Raw genomic sequence first — 20810 nt, forward strand, 5'->3', positions numbered from 1 at the left:
GGCAGTGCTGGTGCCGGGAAAGTGAAGCAGATGCTTGCTGCACCACTATTAGAAGAGCAGCAAGTGCTCTCTCAGAGTGACAGGATGAGCTTTTTAACATAATTAGGAGCCAAAGGACATTTTTGGAAGCTAAGTCAATTGGGCTCATCTGTTTCACACTCCCAGAGGCAATCAATTCCTGTTCACTTTACTCATCCTGAAAACTTTCCCAAAAATTACCAAGGAGTTCTGCACGCAGAAATGACCATGCACCATCTCCCAAAATCCGAGCAGCTTTTTCTGCAGCACGGAAAGCGCCATGCGGAGCCCCGGGCACAGCCCCCTGCGGGCAGCCGAGGCGGGGCCGGCGTCCCACGGCAGCTCCGGGGGCTCCCGGCTCCGGCCCTGCCCGCGGCTCGGGGGGAGCACCGGCAGGGCAGGGCAGGGGGAGCAGGGAGCCTCGGAACGCTGCCATGGACATAAAGCAAGCACCGTGCTCTACAGGTCAGATTTTCAAGCACTGCCCCCGGACACAACAACCAGAGGAAATAAAAAACCCCGCTGGGTACAGCCCAAAGCCAAACACCCAAAATCCTCTCAGCAGCACTGCACTGAACATGCACGTGGTAACACAAAACACATCATTCCACAACAACACAAGTACTTTAATCTGTATTTGAAACATCAAATTGACTATCCCTCCCCTTTCTAGCACCCTGTCCTAACAGGCCAATTAACAGGTCTCCCATTGCTAGATTTTATGTTATTTCACTGATGGTGAAAATGAGCTGAGGGAACCAACATGTAATGCAGTCATTCAGCAAGTGTATAGGCAACCTTATGCAATAATCTTTTAACTAGTTTATTAAATGTTTTTCCTTTTCAGAATAAATTGAACATCTAATGCCAAAATTTCATCAAGAACTCAAAAATCTTAGTAGCCAGTTATCAGCTGTTTAACTTGAGTTACAAGAAATAGACATATTACACATCACTAAAATTTTCACACATACACCCACACATACACACACACGTATCAGCATCCTGTTTATATTAATTTATTTTCACAAATCAATCTCCTTTTTCCTACTCATACTCTTCACATTTTCTGAAGGCACAACACCCAAATAGGCAATGTAAAATGTACTTCCTGTAGAAAAGTCTGTAGTCTCCTAAGAGAACAGTTTGGCAAAACTACGTTTGTTTAAAAACTCAAGTTCCAAAATGAGCCTTCAAAGAGCAGCAGAGAACACCAAGATTAAAAACTACTTAAGGTGTCTGCACTTTTCATATGCAACACACCACTTAACCTTTAATAAATCAGGACTTTTTCCAAGAAATTACAAAAGCGGAAGTAGTAAAATCTCTTTTTTTTCTTTTTTTTTTAATCATCAAGTTTTAACGATGGGACAGACTCTAGGCAGAGCTCCCAGAAAGAGCCAGACCACCATCTGGCTCCATCACAGAGCAATGACAATTCACAGGCAACGAGTCTCCAACCAGCGCTCTGAAATCAAACGCTGGGCTGGCTCCATCAAAGCTCTGTTACAGCCATGAACACACAGCTGTACATTTCCTCCCTCCTCGTACATAAATATACCCTCAGACACAGACAAAGGGAAAAAATAAATCATCTTATGCATTTTCTATGCTTCCCTGCTCTGCCTGTTACCAATCAGTGTCAAGAAATATCTTACATCTTATGTTTTGTTAGCACTATAGAATATATATAATTTTATTTTTGTTGTCACACATGCTAATATTTCCAGTATGATAAATGTCTTTTTAAATCCTGCATTTCTTGTCACGCTGTAGATCCACTTCTATTTGACAGTGACTCCTGGACATACATGTCAAGACAAAAATAAATACTGCTGCGATGGCAAACGTTTTTAAACTCTTAGGACACCAATACAGTGGCACTTGAAAGACTTTTTAAATACAACAGAAAAGACAATAGTTAAATAGAAACCTGCTTTGACACAGCCATGAAACCTGCACTACACTTGCAAGATCTGTATTTGTTTCTGCAAGAGCAGCTCCTGATCTTTGAACACATCAAATGTTGCACTCCAGCCCTCCGCCCATACCCTTTAAGAAGTCCACGTTGTTATTTTAAGCAAGCATCCCCTCCAGCTGTACATACGCAACACTGTATTTCCCAAACAATTGAGGTAATTATAAAAATGAATATCATTTATTATTTTCTTTTATTACTATCATGTCTGAACATTTTCTTTCATACAAAAGTCTGATTTTCAGCATTATGTTTTCCAAGGGCATCCCCTCCGCACCAAGGGAGATAAAGATGTGTTAGGAATTGTGCAAGAGTTTTTGTTACCATCTTCAAACGCACGAGAACTTCATGAACAAGATATTGGCGTTTTACAGAAGGAGGAAGGGGCTTTACACATATTTTCAGTTCCACGTGATTTTGTTTTTTTAAATCGCATCTAACCCAATGCAAAGGGGCGGGTAGAAAAAAAAAACAAACAAAAAAAAAAAAAAAAAAACCAAAACCAAAAAACCACGAAATCATCACATTACTGTATGTTACCCTTCGGCAGTCTTTGGAGGAAATCGGAGCCCAGGTTGCTTTTCCCGGCTCCCTCCCTCACTCAGGGCGGCCGGAGCGGCTCCTCTGCCCGGGCTCCGCCAGCCCCGGCGCCGCTGCCCCGTCACAGCCGCGGCTTCCTGAGCAACGTTCGGCTGAGGTCCTTCACCTCCTCGGGGCTGCCCACCCGCTCGTAGCCCAGCAGGGCCATGGGCTGCTGGCAGTACTCCTCCACCTGCTTGATCTGCTGGTAGCTGAGCGCGGTCCTCCAGGCACTCAGCGCCTGGCTGGCGTTCCGGGCCGACACCACGAACGGCTTGGAGGAGTAGCCGGGGCCGCTGGTCATGTTGAGGGCGAACTTCTCCATCTCCGGGCTGACCGCCAGGTTCACAAAGCCGTACACCTGCCGCAGGGTCTTGATGGGCTCCACCACCAGGTCCTCGTAGCGCACGGCCATGTAATTGCCCTGGAGCCAGTCGGGGGGGTGCAGAGCGGTCTGCAGGGTCTTGGCCATGCTGCTGCAGATGACCTCCATGGCACCCAGGGCATGGTAGTCCGAGCCGCCCCCCCCCTCCTTCTTCCCGCCCAGCTTGTGGCCGGCATCGAGGAAGGGCATGCGGTGGATGTGGGGGTCCCGGCTCCGCACCACCTGCAGGCTCTCCCGGATGAGGCCGTGCCGGGACTTGATGCGGGAGCTGGCGACGGCCCGGGGGTCCCGCACCAGATGGATGACTTTGAGGTCCAGGGTCGGGTCCCGCATGAGCGGGGCCAGGACGGCCAGGTCAAAGACACGGACGCCCTTGATGACCAGCGTGTGGTACTTGTGGCATTCCTCCTGGAAGCGGCTGAGGCGCTGCGGGGGACACTTTTTGCACACCCGGTCGTCCACCATGCCCACCACCTCCTTGCGATAGGCCGGGCAGAGGGGCGAGGAGCAGATGACCTTGTTGGTGGCCGCCCCGAAGATGCCGAGCGTGGTGAGGTTCTTGCCGGCGCCCGCCGTGCTGTAGAGCTGGAAGACGGAGAGGTCGCATCGGTACAGGGAGCTCAGCATGTCGCGGGCCGCCCCTTGCAGCGAGACGGCGTCACCGGGGTACAGCTTCTGCCAGACGTGCCACACCGGCTCGTAGAGGAAAAAGACCTCGGGGTTCTGGTTGAAGAGCTCCCCGAAGAAGGACGAGCCCGAGCGCCAGGTGGTGAAGACATAGACCAGCTGCCGCCGGGCGCCCCCCGGGCCGCGGCTCCCGGCCGGCGGCGGCGGCGGCGGGGGGTGGTGCCGGGGGGCTGCCGGGGGCTCCCCGCAGCGCCGCGGCTCCCGCCGCCACTTGTACTCCAGCAGGTTGAGCGCGGCGAGCAGCAGCAGCAGCGCGTAGCCCAGGCACAGCGCCAGCGCCTTCCGCCGGCACACTTTCATGCTGGGCGGCGGCGGGGCCAACTGTTGCTCAGCGCCCCGGCGCCCCGGGGCCCGCGGCGGGCAGCAGGGCGCGCCGCCCCCGGCGCCGTCTCCCGGCCGGCCCCCCGCGCCCGGCCCGCATAGCGCAGCCGCCGCGACGGCCCCGCCGCCGCCCCCGCCCCTGCCCTACTTAGCAGCGGCACGGCCGCCCGCCCGCCCCGCGCTTCTCCCGCGCCGCCATCGCCGAGCGGCCGCGGGCGCCGCCGCAGCGCAGCTCTCGGCGGCCGCCGGAGCGAGGCGGAACCGCGCTCCGCTCCGCCCCACAGCGCGGGGCGGTGGCGAGGGGCGGGCGGGGGCTGCGCCGCCCCGACAGAGCGCATCGCGCCCCGCCCCGCCCCCGCCGCGCCGGGAGCGCTCCGGTGCCGCCGCCGCCACCGAGGGGCGGCCCCGATTGGCGGCCCCGCCCCGCGCTCGCCACTGGCGGCCCCGCCGCCCGGCCTCGGGCTGCAGCGCCCCGCCCGCTCCGACCGCCCGCTCCCGGGGGAAGCCCGGACCGATCGGCACCGGCACCGAGCCCGGCCGGGCCCCGCACCGCCGGAGGGCGGCGGGCGCTTCTGGGAGCCCCTCTGTGCTCCGCCGGGGCGCTCCAGTCAGCCCAGCCCGGCGGGAGGCTCCTCACCGGGGACCCCTCGCTCAGCGGAGCCGTGCCGGTAACGGGAAAAACAGAAGAGGAATGAAAGATCACTGAAAGGCCTGAGAGGATTCCGGGGCCAGCCCCGCCGCCCTTATCTTGGTTTGTGCGGAAACTCGGAGTTCTCAAAGGTTCTCCAAAACGTTTAAATAAAACCCTCACACTGGATCTTCCTGGCAGAGCTCAGCACAAATCCATCCGCCCGCAGTTCTTCACTCTGTTTTTATAGCCGGTGTTTGGTCACCGGGCGGCCCCTTCGGTGCTGCCCCGGCCCACGGGCAGCCGGCCCGGCGGCCCCGCTCCTGCCGGGCAGAGCCCAGCGCGGCCCCGCTCCCGCCCCGCTGGAGCAGCCCCGAGCCGGCAGCTGGCCGGCGATGGGCCCCGGACTCCCTGCCCCGGGCGGGAATGGAAACGGGCAGCGCTCCCTTTTCTCCTGTGTCCTGAGACACCGCGCTGTGGGGAGGGCAGCGCAAGCCGTGGCGCAGCTCCAGACAGCCGCGGTGCTTTGAAGCCGAACACATCCCAAAAGGCGCCTGAGAAGCGGCGGGTCCCAGGGGACAGCGCACTCGTGGGGCTTCGGCAAAGCTCAGTGACTCTTAGGGAATTTCTCAGCGGTTTCCTCCGCCCCCGACCGAGCTCGGAGCACTCCGGGGCTGCTCACGAGTTACCGAAGCATTCGGCCGCTCTCTCCTGTCCATGGCTCTCTCTCGCCGGCAGCTCTCGCACTGGTGCAGCCTTTCCCACCACGCACAGATACCCACGGCCCATCTCCCCGGGCAGCTGGGGGCTGCCCCTGCCTCACACCAATCCCTCCACAACTGATGACACTGGGGAGATTTTGCTGGAAGGTTTATTAACAGCGCGGATCTGACACTACTGCAAAAGCTTCTACACTCAGAGAGCAGATAAAGCACAAATTCACTCGGTGTGTGCCTTGCCTGGTAGGACACTTGCAAATAAATGCAAGAAAACAGGACAAGAGGTGAAGGAGCTAAATGTGTAAGCAATGTTGGTATCCCTCATTAAAACATTTCAATACTCCTCCCATGTTTTCTGCAGGGATATTTAACAGCCAAGCTCCCTTTCTGGGAAAACTTCTAAGCCCCTTCCAGCCTCAAAGGGAAGGGCTCCTCGCTCCGAGCCTTGTCAGGGCAGGGTGGCCGCGGGATGGGAGCAGGAGCTGCCCTGCTGTGCGACACCGGTGCCACCTGAGCCGCCCTGCGGCCACCACAGCGCTCGGGCCGGTTCGGAGCCGTCCCGCGGGCTGCCACTGACCTGGCGGCAGCGTCCAAATGTCACTGCGAGCTTTCACACAGAAATAATTCGTTAATCGCAGACTTTAAATAGCCATTAAACATTCAAGAAAAAGTCTCTATTTCATCAAAGTGAGGGGGAAGGGGAAGCCATTTTTTTACCCTACAGTGCTCCAGAGGAAGTCACATTGTGTACATCTTTAAAACCACATTGTGTACAAATTATTTGTATCTAGTTGGCAAAAGAAATGTGCAGCTTAAATGAGCTAAAAACGATTCACTCATAACTCTTGAAACACAGTATATAATGAAAAATAAACCTCTGGAGCATCTTGTAGCATAAAATTCTTGCAGTTATTTTGTTCTTTAGTTCTAATCCATGAGTTCTTCACATAAAACAAGACTTTTGCTTTTTAATATATTTTTATAAAGGTTCACATCAAATATTTATCTGGCTTTCTGTGCTCTCTACAGATGAAGTGACCATCACCTAGCTAAAGCAGAAATGTTCCTTTTTCATTCTGGAATGGTCTGTAGTAGCATCAATTAGCCTATATTAGGTGATGAATGACAACAGCAGTACTGAGATGCTGGAGTTCATAAAGCAATATCTCCCGCCACTATTGTTCTGCAGCACTAATGCAATAAAGGACAGAGACTACAGGGAGCAAAACCAATTCACAGCAGTGAAAAATCATTACAATACCATGAAGTTCAAATTAATCCCTTCTTTCCATTTCACTTGGTTGAAGAGAGATATGAAATTTTCTGAAAAAACCAACAATGCCAGCTCCATTTCTTACAGCATTTAAAAATTAACAAGTAACAAATAAAGATAAGCAAACATGAACTGCAGGTATACCATCTGAAATAGTAAAACTAATCAGTAAACCCAAACATGAAAAGCTGTAATTGGATTCTGCACCTTCCCTGCTGCTACACAGTGGTTACATCTCTCTGAATCAGCGAGTGAGAACTGAAAGCAGCACTGCTTTCATCAAACTCCAACTCAACAAGGAAAACACGAGGCCAGCAGCTCTTTAGTTCAACCTACATGCTGCTAAACAGAATCTTACTTTTCAGAACTGGAGCAATGCAGGTATTCATGCTGGGCAGGTGGATCCAAGTGCCCACACACAACACAACTGTGATCAATCAGGTTCAGTGCAGCTGCTTTAGCTGATCTTCCCACAAGTTTCAGACCTGGTAGTCAAGTAGCACTTGAAGAACTCAACACCAATGAATATTGAATAAGTTTATATGGAAGAGATGTATACAGCCAACTTTCAATTTACAACTTTGGAGCTTTGTTTGGTTGGGGTTTTTTTAATAATTTATCTATCTGTTATATGTAACTGTATACAACATATATGGCAAAGAAACACAAAAGTATTAAAAAATGGTAAGAGGCACAGAAAGTGTGTGAAAGAAGAACATTCTGCAGCTGAACAAGTACAGTTCTTCACAAATATATTCAGGTACTTCAGTATACATTTTCCACCCTCTATTTTACTTCATGTCAAACTTCTTTACTACTTCTATTTTAGGCTCACTAATTTCAGTATACTAGATCACCCATATCAAATAATGAAAAGTTTCCTTTCATCAAAAAGCGAAATTCATCATTCAAAAAGTAAAATTCAAAGCCCAACACTTCTTTCTAGACCAGCTTTACTTTTTGACAATTACATGTAGTTTGCTTTGAGGAGCAGAAGAGAATGCTGCTTTTCCAGTGCAGATTGTTACACACTACAAAACTCAGAAGTAGGTTGGCTCTATTTACCTCAAACTCTGCTGCCAGAAATGTGTAAAGTGAGGGATAAGTACCTGCAATTAAAATTCCCCTATTTAAAAAATGAGGGGAAAATATTTTTTTTCATTCAATACTTAGATATTTTATGTTACAGTTTAGTATTTTATAAACTATGTTTATGAATCTTACATGTAATATTTAGGCAACTCAAATCCTGACTAGCTGAATTTATTCCTCCCTCAAAGTGACACTGCTCCAGTCAGAATTCTCCAAGATCCCCTCCACGACATCCCTTGATTTAAGCAGTGGGGCTGAAAAAGGTTTCATCCTTGTTGGAACACTTTCCCACTTTCTATTTTTTCATGCTTTAAGATTTGCCTTTCTCATGTCCACAAGCATGCAATGGGCACAATAAGTTTTTCCTGAAGTCAAACTTGAGCAAGATTTTATCTTTTAAAAGAAATTTAAAGATGGAGGTTTATGCTGTTATAAACCTAGTGTGAGATAAGTTCTGGTGCTGATTAAATAGTCCTGTATCTTGACTAATCAGGATAAATAGAGATCCTGAATTCCTCAAACATTGCCCAAAAGCAAGATTCTTAAAACTAAAGCACAAATTATAGACTACAAAATGTGAACAAAATTTATATAAAATTGAGTAGTTTTCAAAACTTGGGAAATCCAAAATTTGTTTAAGACTTTATTTTAGTCTCACCACTGGAGATGGGTGAGAATAGTCTCTACAGCAGCATTTAGAATTGAAGGTGTTTATATTTTGCACCCTTCCTTTTAGTATTGTGCATGATGTCTTAACAGCATATTCAACTTGTCATGCAGCAGTGGCAGCTGATTTCCCTCAAAACACACTTTTTTCCAATAATATTGAATCCTCCAGCATCCATTCCATTAAGTGATGGTTGCCACAATCTGCCTCCTAAAGAATCCATTTTCTCTTGGATGTTCCTTCTGAACTGTGTGTGCAGGAGCAGCTGGCAGAGACCAAAATTAAAGCAGCCACTCATAAACCAGAAATACAAAACCAAGTGGACAACTTGTCTGCAACAAGCTGTTCCCTGCCACCCCAGTTTCTCTTTCATGTTCATTTCCAGTTGCACAGGTGACATTTTCAATAAACTACTTTTCAATAAATATTTATAAATTTCTGTTTGTGCAGCTGAAGGAATTCCAGAACTTTGCAAATGTCCTGGGGACAGTGCAGTGTAGATCAGTCTCTACTTGACTTTTATTAAAATTAGATTTTTTTTTTCAGCTGTTGTGTAACTGGTTCAAGTTTTTAAGGAAATTAAGATTCTACTTTTATAGCCACACACCTTTAAAACAACAGGCAATGCACTGTTTCACATCACATCTTCCCAAACCTTTAGCAGGTCACACCTATCAGCTACCTCAGCCCCACACATTTGGGCATCTCTGAAACTCAGATCCATGATCCAAATACCCTTCACCCCCAGGGCTTGGGGTGCCCAGGAGCCCTTCAGCTGCTCAGGGCAGCCCTGTCCCTGGATAACATCCCAGTCCTGGGGGCTGGATAACATCTGAGTCCATAGCATCCCAGTCCTGGGGGCTGGGTAACATCCCAGTCCATAGCATCCCTGTCCTGGGGGCTGGGTAACATCCCTGTCCATAGCATCCCTGTCCCAGGGGCTGGATAACATCCCAGTCCATAGCATCCCTGTCCTGGGGGCTGGGTAACATCCCTGTCCATAGCATCCCTGTCCTGGGGGCTGGATAACATCCCAGTCCATAGCATCCCTGTCCCAGGGGCTGGGTAACATCCCTGTCCATAGCATCCCTGTCCCAGGGGCTGGATAACATCCCAGTCCATGGCATCCCTGTCCTGGGGGCTGGATAACATCCCAGTCCATAGCATCCCTGTCCCAGGGGCTGGGTAACATCCCAGTCCATAGCATCCCTGTCCCAGGGGCTGGATAACATCCCAGTCCATAGCATCCCTGTCCCAGGGGCTGGGTAACATCCCAGTCCATAGCATCCCTGTCCTGGGGGCTGGATAACATCTGAGTCCATAGCATCCCTGTCCCAGGGGCTGGGTAACATCCCAGTCCATAGCATCCCTGTCCCAGGGGCTGGATAACATCCCAGTCCATAGCATCCCTGTCCCAGGGGCTCTGCCTGGCACCCCCCACCTCCTGCTGCACAGTCCCAGGGGCCTCACTTGCCTCTCCTGGCCCCGAGGGCAGCAGGCAGAAGACACACAGCAATGTGCCCTTGGATCTAAGCTCTCAGGTGATGGAGCAAAATAGCCAGTCCTCATTTGACTAGAGATTGGACAAATTTTTAAATACCAGGGAAGAGAGTTGCCAATCCTTGTGTAAAAATTCAAACACAGAGCTTTGGGCACAAAGAGTGAGAATTCAGGTTCTCTCATAAGTAACATACAATGTGCTATAAATGACTGTCTAGGAAGGTTCTTGAAATTAATCCATTGCATCTCTTCAAAACTCAAAGTAGCATAAATCATTCACTAATTACTCTTGAAAATCCCAAGGATTTGAGAAAAAGAGACTTTATCTGTAGCATTTTCATATTTCTACTCCATACCACAGTGAAGACTTCCTGCAGGCTGGCATGAAAGATGAGTTTTCCCCAGGTGAAACTGCCTGGAAATCAGGATTTATTACAAACTTATCTTCTTTCTTTCTTTCTTTCTTTCTTTCTTTCTTTCTTTCTTTCTTTCTTTCTTTCTTTCTTTCTTTCTTTCTTTCTTTCTTTCTTTCTTTCTTTCTTTCTTTCTTTCTTTCTTTCTTTCTTTCTTTCTTTCTTTCTTTCTTTCTTTCTTTCTTTCTTTCTTTCTTTCTCTCTCTCTCTCTTTCTTTCTTTCTCTCTCTCTCTCTTTCTTTCTTTCTCTCTCTCTTTCTTTCTCTCTTTATTTATTGATTTAGTACAATTACCCTGTGCAAAAACAGAGAATGAGAATCTCCAGCCCCATAGTTCACACAATGGTCAGAATCCAATCCCAGTTTGATGCCTAAAAGTTTACAGCAAATTCTTTTCCAGAACTTGCCCAAGGCAAAAGTCTCCATTCAGTTAATCAGCAGCCTGTTCTTTACTCATAGCACAGGGTAGATAACCTAAAAAGCCAGGAAAAAAAAAAATCACCAGCAATTAAAGAGATGCAGATTTCATGGTGAAAATGCCCAGTATCAGCTGCAGTGCAAACCTCTGTACCATAAGAAGTTCAGAAGATTCACCTCTACCCTCCTGAGTCTCTATTTGCAGCAATGTGGTCAGTGTTTGCTTTAGCAGAATCCAGCAGGTGAAAACATTTGGCTAAATCATTCCTGAAACACCAGAGCTGTACCTCTTTAGCATGGCTCTAAAAATATGAAAACTGGTTTCTACTCCCAGTGATGGCTTTGGTGATGATTCTGATTGCTGGTAATGATCCTGGAAGTTCAATCCTGGGCAGAGGCTGCTCCATCTTCCACAAATCCAAATTGTATGCATCAATTCCACCCTCCTCTTCCCACGCCAGCTAAATTTTAAAACAAGAACAATTTGTCATACAGAATTAAGAAATTCTGTAAGATTAAATCTTTCTGTGAAAGGTTTCTGAGACCTTTACAAGACCTTATGCTTACTGTTTCTCCTTGCTCACCTCTCTACAGGCATAGCTACCATACACAAGCTCTGATCACAGACCTAGGTCCAGCCTCAGGAGACCAAGAAAGATTCAGGAAACATTCCACACTTGCTTGCAGGCAGCCTCTTAACAAGGTCTTGAAGGGTCAAACTGATGGTTTGTATTTAAGGCCAACAGCGACAGCAAGTTCCCCAGTCCACACAAGAGTAAAAATAGAGCAGGTCCAGGAATCTCAAAACATTCCATGTTTAAGAACTCTGAGCTCTAAGCAGAGATCTCAGTAACTGGGATTTGTAATCTATCCCAAAGGAATACTCTGGCCTCCAACATCAAGGGTTCATATCCCAGCCTTTCCCATCTTGTGGGGGCATCTGAGGTCTCCTTCCTCTTTTTCATCTTTCACAGATCTTGCAGAACCTAAATTACCTTGGAGGCATTTGCTGCACTCATGTTTGAGTGCTGTGTTCAAGTGTCCCTGGAGCAAAGGGGACAAGGACAGAGGCACAGAGGAAACAGCTCATGGCTGCTAAGGGATGGCCCCAGTTCTGCACATCCTGCCTGCCCTGCACCTCATCCTGGGAGCCCACTCACCCCTTCCTCAAGGCAAGCTCTCAAACAAGGCAGCAGGAAGGACAGAAGGAGGGAGCAAGAGGCACAGGGAGGGCTGGAACAGGACCCGGCCCAGAACAGCACCAAGGGGTGACAGTGGCCCTGCCACAGCACTCAAGGTCCCAGTACAGCACCCCGCAGCTCCACGCCCTCCCTGGCTCCTGCAAACCTCTCCCAGTGCTAACGAGCTGCTCATCATCTCCCTGTCCAGCAGCAGCCCCCAGTGGGAGTTTGCTTTGTTCAAGGGAGATTCACACCGACAAGCAGAGCAGCAGCCCATGCCTCATTAATGAGTGAGAGGAGCACAGAGGTCACTGTTGACAGAGGAACAGCAGCAGCCATCAGGGTTGGACAACACAGGCAGAACAGCACCGAGCAGCACAAGAGCTGCTGAGGCCCAGGAGCTGTTCATGTGGAACAGGCACCAACACTGCTCTCTTCCAGGTTAAAAATAAATCCATTTCTGGCAATCAGCAAACTGACAATTTTATTGTTGCCAGGTCAATTGGAAAATTTTCTGTATAAAATACAAACCCAAAAGCAAGTAAGACAAAAAAAAAGTCCCTGTGAAATTACCATTTCCTCTTTAAATAACCACAAACAGAAAAGTTTCTAGCTTATGACAGAGTCATACTGTAGAACATCCCAGCACAAGACCAGACATCAGAAGTGGCAAATGGCACAGGCTCACCCACGAAAGCCAACACTGCACAGACAGAAGCAGGTGGAGGAAAAAACAGTATGCAATTGTTTAAGACTTCTGTATTCTACAGGGGAAAGAGATTTGGACAGAATTAAATTAGCATTTTAGTTGTTATCTGTACTTTTTGCATTTTTGTTACTGCCTCAAGTGATTATAAAGTCAGAGCAGATTTGCCATTTGTGGCTGACCTTGCTTTTCTCATCCCAAGATTCTGGTTTTTAAGGTGTTTCATGAGCTCTTTGCTCTCGTGTCACCAGGACAGATGAACCCACATCAGCAATAGCTGCAATTCTAAATAGATGCTTTGGGAAACATTGTTACCCTTGTTCCTAAGTGGTTGTTGGTTCTTACACTTCAATACCTGCAAAGGGGAGGTGGGGGGACCACATGCACATGTACAGTGTCTGAATAATAACCTGACACTGATGCTCAGAAACCAACTCTTCCTCAGACACCACTAGAAAAAATACACACAGCTGTTGTGCAGGGAAGTCAAAAGAAGCCAGAATTTTAAAAAGGCAGTTCAGAGACAACCACTTCTGCAACACTGGGAAGATTTTAATTGTTGCAAGGAGGCACTATGTACTACGGAGCTTTCTGCAGCAGCACAGGGCCCACAGTCGGCACTGAGCTGACCAAGCCTTGCGGGGACACTCCCGGGGCAGGACGGGCTCAGAGCAGATGCACCCACAGCTGTGTCCCCTGAAGGCTCTCCTGGAAACATGGGCATGTGCAGGAGGGCAGGGCAGGCTTCACCAGAGCTCATCAGCACAGATCTGGGAACATAGCAGGGACATTCCCTTCCCAAGGACACCCCACTCTGTTCCAGGCTGCATGGGGGCTCCCAGCCAGGCAGAACCAGGCTGTACAAGCTACACTCACTTCCTCTGCTTTGGACAAGCCTGAACACTGAAGCATGAACATTTCCCTCTGGTTTCCCTGAGGCAGGGCAGGAGAGGAGCCTATCACCCACTCGTGTCTCCACGCCCTCCCAAAGTGAAGAGCTGGACACTCACACACTGAGGCTCTCACAGGATAATGGGCTCCCTCTTCCTCTACAGCCACAGAAACCATCGGGAGACACAGGACCACACCTCCTCAGGACAGGATTTCATTTCACAAGGCTTCATCTGAATGCTACCTCCTGAATCCCAGATCAGTTCTTTACATTACCCACTCAGCACTTCACCCCAAAATGCTGCAGAACACAAGTCCCATAGTAATGGCACACGGTGACTGTACCTTGTCACTGCAACGTGACCTAAAGAAAAAAATGAATTTCATAAGCAGCCTGATTCTAAGTCTTCAATAATACTTTGCATCTTGTACAAAATATTTGTTAGCAGATGCCATCCCCTTCCCGCTTCTCTTTGTGGAAAAGCCAAGCTATAAACAAAAGTACAAAAGCAGGAGGAAATTAAGACTAAGCAAGATCAAAAGATACTTTTTTCTACAGGGCAAAAACGTCCAGGCAATTCAGTAAAAGATACAGAATCTTAATTGCTCTTATGAGACTATTGGGTAAGAGCAGCTGTTTGAGCCCAGGACATGAAGCAAAGAACAAGAGGTATGGCAATGGTATTGAGAGAACAGATTACTGAAAAAGGCATTGCATAATAGACCAGTTACAAAATACACCCTAATGTGTGTGCTCCTTTAGCTCTCCTGCTACTTGGCTTAAGCTTTCCACTGATGAGAATTTTGTAAAAGCTGAAATGAAAATTAATTATTGAAAAGTACCTGAAATGCTAAGTGATTTTCTACCCTGAGGGGTTTTAGCTGTTAAATGAAATATACAATCAATTCCGCAGATAAAATACTTCTGTGGCAAAGCATCTTTAGTCCCACTTGACCCAGAACACTGACATTTATCACTCCTGCATTTATAAACAGCTACAAGATAAAAGAAATGAAGTTAATTTGATCTGAAGGGATCATCTTCCCACTGCACAGTTAGAATTCTCCCTGTCCCCAACTGATTTTAGTACCTACTTTTCTTTCTAGAAAGCCTCATCTGGTCTGTGCCAGGTATAAATATACAGCATTTAAGAAAAAAAAAAATAATTGGTATATAATAGTTTAGCAACCAAAATCTCTGCTGAATCCTATCCTGAAACATCTTATGTTACAGGGAGAAAAAAAAATACAAAAAATAAACTCTGCATATTTCCAAAAGAGATTCTTTATAATGTATTACAAACAGATAAAAGGTGTATTCTTTTCTTATTACCAATGCACCTATTCCATACTCATTCTAAGAAAGTCTTTACAGTATGCATGCACTCTTCATATTTTCAGTGTTCCAATCACTGCAGAGTTCTCATTAGCAAACATCACATATGTGATGTGTTGCATCACGTATGCAACAATTTACATAATCTTATAACAATGTCTCTCATCAGGGAAAAAAGAGAATTTTTTTTTCTTTTTTGTAAGCCCTTTTAGATCCTGCCTCTGGAGGTGCAGCCAGTGAGGCTATTTACATGTCCAGTAGGTTTTCCCCAACACATTTACAAATCTCTAACTGTGACAAGCCTGTAGACACACCAATGAAGCAGCAGGCCATCCTGCAGCACTCTGTGCCTGCAGCTAAGCACAGCTTTGGCTTTTACAAACAGCTCACCAGAGGCCAAGTCCCTTTTGATTTTAGAATTTTATTTCCATCTCCCCACACCTCCACATATAAACACTGAAACCTCCCCATTTCTCCTCCCTCCCCCTCTCCCACCCACAGAAAGGTTGCATGGTGAGGTGATGCAATTCAAAGCCACATCAATGCCTAACACACAGAACAGGTTTGGAGAAGCGAAATCCTAACATGAAAAAAAGAAGTTAAACAGCCTCTTGAATCAAAAATATCAATAAATATGTAGTAAAATATAACTTTTCCCATCTTGAAGAATTTTCACAGAGGAATAAATTCAGTAAGATAATGTAAAAGCTGTCCTTTTGCAGGAAAAATCAGTTTTAGAAAACAAGAGTACTGAAGGCTGCAATTATTGTATCTATATGTAAAAAATCACAGAGCCTCAGGCCTGCTGTCCTTTGGTGCTCCCCATGAGTGCCACAAAGGTGGCTTGTTACTGAGACATCAGTGACACATATGCTACACACACACCCCCAGAGGATGTGTCTTTGCAGAGGCCCTTTTGTAAAAATGAACAAAAACATCACAGTGCTGTTATAAATATTCCCTGTGGTTAAAACTCAGACATAGGAAGCAAAGATTTACCTGTAAAGCTTATCAGGGTGGGTACCAGAGTGCTGGACTCTTCTTACAGTAAAATCTCAGAGCAGGAAAGACAGCCCATCCACTGGATTCAGAAGGTGCCTGTACCTGGAGCCAAACCATGAGAACAGAACAGAGCCACGCTGCACTGAACCATCCAGCATCCCAGCCTGAAACACACAGCACTCCCCAACAAACCCTGCACCCCCTCAGGGATCTGCATCACCACCGGGGCAAGAAAACAACATCTTCATTTTCTGTTCAGATTTTATTTGAAATCTAATTCAAATTGTCAAAGCTACAAAAAGGGGGAACATTTGGGTTATTTCTGCTATGTCACAACATTCTAAAAACAAAATATCACTACTGCCAGCAGATCGGTTACACACATTTCTGATGAAACTTCTAAACACAAAAATGTTTCTTTTGGGAAATAGTCACAATGAAGATATTTTGTACAATATAAAACAATGACAGGTCTACAGATGCCGATACTCATGAGTATACACGTGCATTCACAAAAAAAAAAAAATCAGGAATGCTTTTTTGTTTTTAAACAGACTGTTCAGGCACAAAAACAAAACTGCATTTCCAGTAAGTGACAGCATCATAAAAAATATTAACATTGTCAGTGTTTGCTTTTCTTTGACTTCTTGTGAGATCTGTGAGGAGAACGGGACTGAGACCTGGATTTTTTCCCTGACTTTTTAGGGGATCTGGATCGTGATCTTCTTGATCTTTTGGGTGTCCTGGAGCCAGAGGGCGACCTGCCAAAAAAAAAAAGTCAAATATTACTAGAGAAAGCACCTTTTCCTGAAGTTATTTGTATTCATTTATTGAGCCAAACGAGGCAGAAACATCTTCCCTAACAATGAAAGTAACAGGATGATATCTTGCTTTTGAGAAAAAGGCCATTTTTACATTATAAGGTTTTGAGAGTATTTGGGCTTAACTTCAGTGCTTAGGACCCACATGAATAATAACACACACTCATGTCCTTAAACCCACATCAGGAACTCACAGCCTTTCACATAAGCTTGGCTCTTGTATGAACTGCAGCCTATAACCACAGAGAAACGAAAAACTATGTTCTACTGTGTTACAGTGAAATACTTTTGATTCTCATCAAGCATATTCACAATGTGATGCAACCCTACACAAAAAGAAGGGACACAAATTTACTGTCATCTAATCCACACCTAGTATATTGATCTAATATAATGAAACCTGAATAAGCATCATATTAACTCTAAAAAAATCTCAACTACTTTTCTACTTTTATTTGAAATCTTTATTTATATAAGCACAAGAACAGTTATGTAGTTATGTGCTATGATTTTTTCAACACCATCAAAGGAGTATTCCTCAGCCTGACTGAGGAATTTTACATCAGTAAGATATTCTGTACCTCTAAAAGAAGTGGAAGGTGGAACTTTCAAGATACAGCAGCTTTAGCAGAATAATAAAATTTCACCTCAAGTTTAACATTAACTAAAGACAAATATTTGTGTCAGAGGTTAGGAAATACCTAGCTTGGAAACAAAACCCCATAAGCAGTATCTGATTTTTTTTTTCCCTTAGAAAACAAACTATGGGAGTGAGGAGCTTCATGTAAGCTGATCATCAGTGACAAGCTGCATGGTCACTCCAGTTTGAGAGGTTCTACAGAAGGGCTTCAGGAATTTTAGGACTACAGAAGATTTATCCTTTGAAAATAAAAAGCTAAGAAGGCAGCAAGGTACTCTGGTTTAAAGCAGCATTTCTTAAAATCACCAGTAAACAGGTAAATAAACAGGTGAAAAAACCACAGCAGAGCAGAATCTGGAGCTGATTATCAGGGCAGGAGGCTGTGTGGACTTCCAACCCCAGTGCTCAAAGGCATTAATGAGGAACATGCACTAAAGATCCTGGGAGAGAAAGTACCTGAGTATCAAATGCGCCCTGCTGAACACCCCCTCGCCCCCCAAAGCCCAGGCAAGCACACCCACCAGCTCCCTGAACCAGAGAAGATACCAGCTCACCTTTTGCCTTTTTTACTGACATCTCTGGGAGAGTCTTTGTGCGAGGAGCGGGAGCGGGAGCTCTCCTTGTGGGAGCGCTCGGAGCGCTCGGATTTGGGCGAGGGGGACTTGGCGCGGCGGCTGCCGCTGCTGCGGGACGGGCTGGGGGAGGCGCTGTGCCGCCTCTTCCTGCAGGGCAGGGAAACACACGGTCAGGACATGCTCCCTCTGCAGGCACGGGCTTCAGCCAAGGGCATGTCAGTTACTGGGGAGTAATTACGGGATTGTAGGCTTTTTATTATTAAAACAAAAAATCAAGTGTAATGTGTGCAACAGATTTTCTCTGCTTGAAAAAAAATGAAGGCCTGTGAGGCATTTGGTAATAATGATGGTGGAACGGTAAACACATTCTGTCACAGCTCCCTGAAAAGCAAGGCCTTTTACCATAGCTACACCTAGAACCACGGCAGAGTTTGGCTATGCAAGCACCAGAAAATCAGTGTCCCATCAGCTGCCCCAAGCCCAGCTGCTCAGGATCTGCACTGGGGGAGGAGAGGAGTACGACTGCAAGCACTGCCCACCATCTGTGCAGTACCACTGAAAGCACTGCCCACCATCTGTGCAGCACCACTGAAAGCACTGCCCATCATCTGTGCAGGGGCACCACTGAAAGCACTGCCCATCATCTGTGCAGGGGCACCACTGAAAGCACTGCCCACCATCTGTGCAGTACCACTGAAAGCACTGCCCATCCTCTGTGCAGTACCACTGCAAGCACTGCCTGTCATCTGTGCAGGGGCACCACTGCAAGCACTGCCCACCATCTGTGCAGGGGCACCACTGCAAGCACTGCCCATCATCTGTGCAGTACCACTGAAAGCACTGCCCATCATCTGTGCAGCACCACTGCAAGCACTGCCCGTCATCTGTGGCCCATCCTCAGGACAGTTCTGACTGAGGCACTGCGGGCAATTCACTTCACTGCCACAAGACACCTAACCCCATCTGCAGCTGGTAATCATCTGACCATGCTTCCCCAGGGCATAAATGAGCCAAAGAGCAGCTCTGTTCAAAGGGACCCCACTTGTCAATTGTCAAAAATGACAATTCCTTTAACATTTTGGAGCATGTTTTAATAGCCAAAGCATGGGTTTTGTTTGGTTTTTTTGTTTTGTTGGGTGGTTCTGTGTTTTTCTTTTAAAATCAGATGTGTGATACAAGGTAATTTCAAGGCTGCCACTGCTTGCAAAGATACTGTGAGGGTTTTCCTCCCATCCACTTCAGCCCAACAAGAGCCATACCTCTCTTTTCGTGTTGGTGTACATTCCTCTTTTTCCTTCTTATCTTTGGACCTGGTCTCAGACTTTTCCTTGTCCTTTTTGTCTCTGTCCCGTTCTCTTTCCATCTCTTTTTCTTTTTCCTAGATTATTAGAAGGATCATGATTTCAGATAAAGTGTGAGTAATTATTAGAGGCAATCAAGCTAATGACAAACAGCATAAAAGCAGTGAGCACTGATGGAACACAGCACATGATCTGAACTAATGGTCACACCCTCCCAGCTCTTTGGGCCTTTCCTCCTGCTTGGGACACAGCACAAACATTTACTGTAACACAAACTAACCAAAACATGAGGGATATCCGCCTGGGTGAGAAATCTGAGTATCTAACTGGAAATGAACAGTCTTCAGTGTTACCAATTTCAGGGCAATCTTACAGCTGTAACACATTTTCTAAACTAAATTAAACATGGAAGAATACCAGGAACCTCTTTCTACTTTAAACATGTGCAGCCATCCATATTAATCCATACTGAAAACTGATATACACTCATAACTAGAAGTTATCTAAAGACAAAACAAAAATACAAACAAGATTCTGCAATAACATCTACTCTGTCAAAAACAAACAATTATAGTCCATTTCTAGGTATCAACAGGACCATTGTGAGAGAAAATACATACCCCTGAGCACACCGAGTCTGTCTGTCAAATAGAAAATTAACTACATAAAAACAAAGCTCATCAGCAAGTCTGAACACAGAGATCAGATGCTGTGGTTTTTAGTACTGATCAATCATTAAAAAAAATCAATTCCATGGCAAAAAATAAACAGATATTCCCTGCATACCCCATAAAGAAGAGAAAGAAGGGGTGATTTAGCTCAATGGAATAAAGGAGGGATGGTGGGAAAAAAAAAAAGAAAAGAAAAAAAAAAGAAAAACAGCAGAAGGAGGGGAGCTAACCTAAGTGCAGGAAATACCAGGACATTAAACCTCATCTAGTCTCAAGTTCTTATTACTGGGAAGGCTTACCAGTAAAACCTCCAAATGTCCTTATCCTTACACCTATTCTTACAAACTGCTGCTAGGTAGCTCTAAAATCACTGCACTCTCAAGATGTGCCAGGTTTATTTGACAGCATAACTATGTATTTCATCTTGATAAATAAGAATAAATAGTATTTTGAATAGCTCTAAGTTTCTAGACTCCAAACAATATACAATGTTGCTGGGAAATTACTCTTGGAATTGTAAGTCTGATAAAAAAGAACAACCAACCACCAAGTTCATGGGAAATGTAATTAGGATCAGTATTACATTCCTGTTACAAAAACTAACTTTATTATGGCATTAAAGCAAAAGATGAAGTTATTCCCTTAACAACAGAGTTACCATTGTTTTCAATGATTGTTAGAAATATTTCTTTCTTTCTTGAGAGTAAAAGAGACAATTACTAAAAATCAAAAATATTGTGAGCTGGTTGAACTAATTCAACACAAGGCATCTAAAATTTTATCAGGACTGTTATTATCAATTTCTGTTTGTTTAAGCTACTGTCTCACTAAGCATTCTGTGCTTAGTGTACAAATAATTTTACAGAAAAGTAAGAAAACTTACTTACACTTCCACCAAGAAAGCAGAACGTTTTACAATACAACTACATTTAGAAAGAAAATTATGAAAGCCTTATGAAGTCTTAACTGCAAACATTAACCTCCAATGTGTGCATCTCCTTCAGGGATCA

General features: G+C 46.1%; 2 protein-coding genes across 11 annotated transcripts in view; both read right to left on the reverse strand.

Annotated features, from left to right (window-relative positions):
- Positions 1-623: 623 nt before the first annotated feature.
- On the reverse strand, positions 624-4014 carry CHST2 (carbohydrate sulfotransferase 2). Its single transcript, XM_058031467.1, has one exon. The coding sequence runs from the start codon at positions 3945-3947 to the stop codon at positions 2658-2660; it is 1290 nt and encodes a 429-aa protein (XP_057887450.1). The 5' UTR covers positions 3948-4014; the 3' UTR covers positions 624-2657.
- A 12021-nt stretch (positions 4015-16035) lies between these two features.
- U2SURP (U2 snRNP associated SURP domain containing) overlaps positions 16036-20810 on the reverse strand; it is a 42280-nt gene continuing 37505 nt past the window's right edge. For all 10 annotated transcript variants that reach the window (XM_058030862.1, XM_058030861.1, XM_058030860.1 and 7 more), the window contains 3 exons: positions 19088-19206; positions 17808-17975; positions 16036-16553 (listed from right to left, as the gene is read on the reverse strand). In XM_058030862.1, the coding sequence (XP_057886845.1) occupies positions 16415-16553; positions 17808-17975; positions 19088-19206 (426 nt within the window). In that variant the 3' untranslated portion in view covers positions 16036-16414. The remainder of the gene's footprint in view (positions 16554-17807; positions 17976-19087; positions 19207-20810) is intronic.

This window comes from Melospiza georgiana, chromosome 10 (genome assembly GCF_028018845.1).
Source record: "Melospiza georgiana isolate bMelGeo1 chromosome 10, bMelGeo1.pri, whole genome shotgun sequence".
NCBI lineage: Eukaryota > Metazoa > Chordata > Aves > Passeriformes > Passerellidae > Melospiza > Melospiza georgiana.